The 6,376-nt window shown below is 35.1% G+C and overlaps 1 protein-coding gene across 1 annotated transcript in view; it reads left to right on the forward strand.

Moving 5' to 3' along the window:
* SATL1 (spermidine/spermine N1-acetyl transferase like 1) overlaps nt 1-4,852 on the forward strand; it is a 10,303-nt gene extending 5,451 nt beyond the window's left edge. Inside the window, 4 exon segments of the mRNA XM_042783165.1 lie at nt 1,191-1,242; nt 3,612-3,692; nt 4,098-4,199; nt 4,746-4,852. Of these exon segments, the coding sequence (XP_042639099.1) occupies nt 1,191-1,242; nt 3,612-3,692; nt 4,098-4,199; nt 4,746-4,852 (342 nt within the window).
* Nucleotides 4,853-6,376: the final 1,524 nt, after the last annotated feature.

Raw genomic sequence — 6,376 nt, forward strand, 5'->3', positions numbered from 1 at the left:
TTCCTTCTGAGGAGTGGCTGGTGGGTTTGAACTGCCAACCTTTTGGTTAGCAGTCAAGTGCCTTAGGCACTATGCCACCAGAGCTCCCTTATACTGTGTTAGGGGAGGTAAAGACACAAGTAATTCTCATTCTCTTTGGGCAATGCATTCTCCACATAGCAGTCATAATTCTCAGAACTCCACAGTCCTTCTGGGTTTATTGAGAATAAAATGCAAATTCCTTACCAAGATTCTACATAATCTGGCCCTTGCTGACTTCCTTATATATTTTAAAAGCCTTTTCCATTATAAATTTAATGCACTCTCAGTCAAAAATCTCCAAAATTTCACCTGAAAGCATACACATGTAAGCAATTCTAGAAAAATTCCAAGAAGAAGAATATTCCTACCAGATACTATAAAGCTGTAAGTAATTAAAATACTATGGTTATAGGTGCAGAGATAGATCAATGAAAGAGAATGGAAAGCCCAGAATTTCTCTTACATATATATAAGAATTTAGAATATGATAAAGGAGACATTTCAAATTAGCTAATTAAAGATTGGTTATTCAATAAATGGTGTTGGGACAGTATGGGGGAAAAGACAGAGATGAAATTCCACCTCACTTCTTACACCAAAAATAACAAAATTAATGAATTATTAATATTAAGAACTTAAGAAGAAAATAAGAATGAGTATTTTTATAATCTGGAAATGGAGAATACCTTTCCAAGCATGAGACCCAAACCAAAAAGGATTAATTTGAATGTGTAAAAAAAGATACGGTAGAAAGCAAAATAAACAAAGTCTAAAATTAAATTGGGAAAAACATTTGACAGGCAAACACAAGGCACAATAAAGTCTATGGACTTTATAATACATAGACTTTGGGTTATCTACTTCGAATGCTCAGAAACATTTTTTCATTTTACGTTTCCAGTTTATGGCTGTATTCAAGGCTAGTTACCTGGATAATTGGCCTTCATGAGTTAGGTATCAACATAGTTAGTCTATCTATTATATATATTATTTTGTTGAGAATGATGTTTTAGATTTTAAGTTTATAGTTTATAAAAGTTTGACACACTTTTAACATTGCCAGGGACAACGTCATAAGTGTATAAATGCTCAGTAAGAACTTCCCGATGGTTATCATCTTAAGAATTTGTTACTAAATCATAAACTGAAAGTTTTCTCTGCTCTAACAGGAATTGGCTGCATGTCAAAACATGCTAGATGCAGTGAAGTTAACAGCAACAGGTAAGATGTTCCATGGCATTTTTATGGCATAATATATACACACAGTATTATTTTTAATTGTATATGTAGAAGTTGTTGTGCTTGGTGCACAGAGCCAATAACATTAACATCCATATATAGGACATACATATAATAACATACATATATTGGACATATATTTGATAGTTTTGTCAGTGCTCCACTGTTTTATATTTCTCCATTTTTTTAAAATGAAATCAATATTTAAGGGCTCTTACACCTTCACAGCTGCAATAGATCTCAACTAATTTTCAAATTGTAGAATGGAAACTGTTATCAGTCAAAAAAAGGGAGGGGGTATAATTTAACACCAAGTACGCTTGTTGTGATGTTGCTTATTGGTCCTGTTGTGAGGATTTTTGTTTTCTTTATGTTGAGGTGTAATCCACACCAAAGACTGCAGTCTATGTTCTTCATCAGTAAGTGCTTCAAGTCATCTTCATTTTCAGCAAGCAAGGTTGTGTTATCTGCAATCGCAGGTCACAACTGGACCAATAAGCAACATCACAATAAATGCAGAAAAGATTGAAGATGTCAGAGATTTCATTTTACTTAGATCCACAATCAACACCCATGAAAACAGCAGTTAAGAAATCTGATGCTGTATTGCACTGGATGAATCCGCTGTAAAAAACCTCTGTAAAGTGTTAAGAAGCAAAGATGCCACATTAAACACTAAGGTGCACCTAACCCAAGCCATGGTATTTTCAATTGTCTCATATACATGTGAAAGCTGGACAATGAATAAGGAAGACTGAAGAAGAGTTGATGCCTTTGAATTACGGTATTGGTGAAGAATACTTAAAATATCATGGAATGCCAGAAGAAGGCATCTGTCCTGGAAGAAGTGCAGCCAGAATGCTCCTTTGAAGCAAGAATGGCCAGACTTCTTATCTACTTTGGTCATGTTGTCAGAAGGGACCATTCCCTAGAGAAGGATATCATGCTTGGTAGAGGGTCAGCGAAAAAGGGGAAGACCCTCACCAAATGGATTGACACAGTGGCTGCAGTGATGGGATCAAGTATAGCAAGGATTGTGAGGATGGTGCATGACTGTCCAGTTTCATTCTGTTGTACACAGGGTCACTGAGTTGGAGCCAACTCAATGGCACCTAACAAAAATATGTTGGTTTTAGCTTAATAGGATGAAATCAATAAAAGTTAAATGACTTAAATTAATTTACTACATTTTGACAGTCAGCAATATTAATGGTATATAGGCTTCTGTTTTATGATGGAGTAGAACTTTTTAGGTAGGGAAGATGATGACGAAGAGAAGAGATGATTAAAGTTTATAAAATTATGAATGGAAAAGCATTCTAGAAACGTATGAAGAAGGATAACTCCTTGTAATAAACTTAGAACGTTCTACCAAGGAGATGATAAATGATTTTTCTACAATACTGGGCAAGAGATCCATAGCACACTTCAGAAGAAAGGATGTTTTGTGGGGTCTTTTGGGCCATGCCCTAACACATCAATCTTGGTGCCTTGGTCAGAAATAGAATGCTGAGCTTCATGGATCATGGATCAATCATCTCATATGACAATCCATATGATCTTACACTTGGTAACAACAGCATCATAATGTTAACTAAGGAGCTCTGGTGGCATAGTGCCTAAGGCATTTGACTGCTAGACAGGTTTGTGGTTCAAACCCACCAGGCACTCCGTGGAAGGAAGACTGGGTATCTAAAGGTTTACTGCCTTGGAAACCCAAAGGGGGTTGCTATGAGTCAGAATCAACTTGATGTCAATGAGTTTGGTTTGTTTTTTTAATGTTAACTACTCTGTTTTTCTAGGAAGACTGGGTATCTAAAGGTTTACTGCCTTGGAAACCCAAAGGGAGTTGCTATGAGTCAGAATCAACTTGATGGCAATGAGTTTGATTTGTTTTTTTAATGTTAACTACTTTGTTTTACTAATGGAAATAGTAGGAGGGGTTGCTATGAGTCAGAGATGACTCGATGGCACATAACAACAACATAGAGTCAAAAGTAATGGACACTATGAAAACAGTACTCAAATTAAACACTATTACTATGCTGAGATAAAGTTCCCACATTATTTCATTTTAGTTAGGAAAATACTCCTCAGGGTAATATGTAACACTCTTAAAAAACAAAACAAAAAACCAACAATGAACAACAACCAAAATACTTTGTGTACTCTCATCTTCCTGTTGTAGGATTTCAGTATATCTTTGAAGTAATTTCATAATATCTTCACTTCTGTTTTTATCTTTAAAAAGTCCTTATGTACTAGTATAGAGGCAGGTTATATATTTGATGAAATATACTCTACTCTTACCTATTAATTTTTGACCTATTGTATGCAAATTGATTTTTCAGATTTACTTAGGGATGGCTTTGGGGACAATCCCCTTTTCTACTGCCTGATTGCAGAAGCACACAATCAGCATAAAACATCAGGTAAAGTATATCTTCTCCAATTTAATCTAGAGTATATTTTCCCCATTCTGTAAGCAAAGTACAATTTGATAACATACAATGACGATTAAGCAAGAAGAGCACAAGAGTATAAACTCAGTTTTTTTTTTTCTTTAAAGTGTGTAGTATGTGCTTACGTTTGCATACACATGGGAAAAATGGGAATATGCTCCACACTGTTAAGAGGTCCTCCCTCTTGAAGGATGTATTATAAGGGACTTACATCTTCTACTTTATGTACTTTTGTATTGTTTGAAATTTTGTCCAGTGACCATTCATTACTTTTGTTAAAAAAAAAAAAAGATATTCCATTTTTTTTCCTTGAAAATACTTTCTAAGATTCAAACTATTAACCTCTTTCTTTATATCTTCTCTTCCCTTTTCTAGGTACAGTGACCATTGGATTTGCCATGTATTTCTTCACATATGACCCCTGGATTGGCAAGTTACTTTACCTAGAGGACTTTTATGTCACACAAGCTTACCGAGGCAAGATATATTTAGAATAACTTTAAAAATTAAAACTGTATTTTAATGTTAAGGATTAGAGATAGTTTTAGTATACAAGTGGTATTTAAAGTTAGTTTATGTAACTCAATTCTATTTCTTGAGTCTGATACTATCCTAGTTATCCTTGCTTGGGGTGAAGATTCAATCACTGATCATAAAATATTTTTCTATTAGTTTCCATCAGAGTTTGAATAAGCAAACCTACCATAGCTATAAAGAAATGTTTTGACAGTTTGGGTTGGTTTGATGAGAAATGGATATGAAACATACCATGTCATAAGAGGATACTGACAGAAACTCATTTCCTCTTCACTAATATTTAAAATAAACTCTGAAATCTTTTCTAATACCTTTTGAATCACATTCCAGTTATGAAAAAGAGATATGAAAAAAATTGTTATAAGTTCCAACATAAGATTAAGGATATGTAATAACTAGAGTTCTTGTATTTTAAGCTAAAGCCAATAAATTGTTAAGTGAATTATTTCAACTTACTGTTTTCATTTTGCTTTATCTATTTAAAAGGTCTAGGTATTGGAGCTGAAATACTGAAGAAGCTGAGTCAGGTACTTCTTACAATTAGAAGTGATAATCTATTTCATCAACAAGTATTATTATTTAACAGGGCATAAACTGGATAATTAATTTCATCATCTAAACATAACTGCAAAGTATAGTTTTTTAATTCAAATTGAGCTAGTTTTTCAAATCAGATACTTATGTAGGTCATATGAGTTACATTTAATTAGAAATTGCCTTCCATATAATTCACGAACATGATACGCTTTTTTGCTGTAAAGCAGAAAGCAGCAAACATGAGGGACATTAGAAGGTAAATCCACAATATGACCACAAAAATAGTATAAAAGCAAGACCCTTGCGTGCTTTGGAAATACATATGTGAACATGCTCTTTTAGGTCAACCTTTTCTGTAGCATAAAGAAAAAACAGTCAAAAGAAAAATCAATGAGTTTATTTTGCAAATTGGCTTTTGCACTTACAAAGAGAAGGATTTTACTTTTCTTTCCATTTTTTTTTCTGTTGTGATTTGAGTGAAACTTTAGAGCAAATTGGTTTTCCACACAATTCATACATAATTTGTTTTGTGACATTGATTGCGATCCCTGCAATTTAACTTTCTTCCCACTTCCTCCCTGTGCTTACCATTTGCCTTCATCCTTCTTTCCCATCCCTTTCCTGCCTTCTCAGCTTTATCCCTGGGCAAACATACTTTTGACCTTGTGTGGTTGATTATACTAATGTGTGTGTACCTTCCTGGTATCATTGCTCACCTTATTGTTTGGATGAAAGCTGAGCCACAGTGGGGATTTCAGTTCCCACCCTAAAGGTTGTCTAAGGGCCAAAGTCTCGAGGGTTTCACCAGTTTCTATCAGACCAGTAAGCCTGGTCTTTCTTTCTTTTTTTTTTTTTTTAATGATTTTTAGTTTTGTTCCACATTTTTCTCCTACTTGATCTGGGACCTCCTATTGTGATCCCTTTCAGAGCAGTCAGCTGTGGCACAATCTAGTTCTGGTTTCAGGATAGCAGAGGAGATTAGTCCTCTAGACTAATTTGTTTTCTTACATCTTTTATTTTCTTCATTTTTATTTGCTTTGGATGGGAAGAAACCAATAGTTGCACCTCAGATGGCCAAACACAAGATTTTAAGATCCCAGTTGCTATTACTCATGAAATCTGGAGATCCTGGATAGAGTGGGAGGAAAAACAAAATCCAAAAACCAATAATGACCAGAATTAATGGTCAGATGGTGTCTGGTGAGACCCCCAATACTATGTCCCTGGAATACATTCTGTACCGGTAATAAAACTCACTCCTCGGGGCTGGCTCTCAGCCCAGTAGTTAACAAGATGTACATGCAGACCACTCAACCCAGGATGACACACCCACAGTCTATGGAAATGCATCCCCTGGAGCAATTGACCACGGGGTACCAGAAGGGCAACATTCACAGGGAGGAAATGCAGAACACACAGGATTGGATAACTCCTGTGTGCACAGGGAAAGGGTTACTGGTCAGAGAGGAGACTGTGTTAGGGTTGGACATGGTAAATGGAGTGAAACTAAATGTACATGTAATGTTGACTGTAAAACAAACTCTTATTTTTTTTTTTAAAGTAGGATGTAGAACACTGTC

This window comes from Orycteropus afer, unplaced genomic scaffold (assembly GCF_000298275.1).
Source record: "Orycteropus afer afer isolate SDZICR_OR568_19922 unplaced genomic scaffold, OryAfe1.0 scaffold00711, whole genome shotgun sequence".
NCBI classification, from domain to species: domain Eukaryota; kingdom Metazoa; phylum Chordata; class Mammalia; order Tubulidentata; family Orycteropodidae; genus Orycteropus; species Orycteropus afer.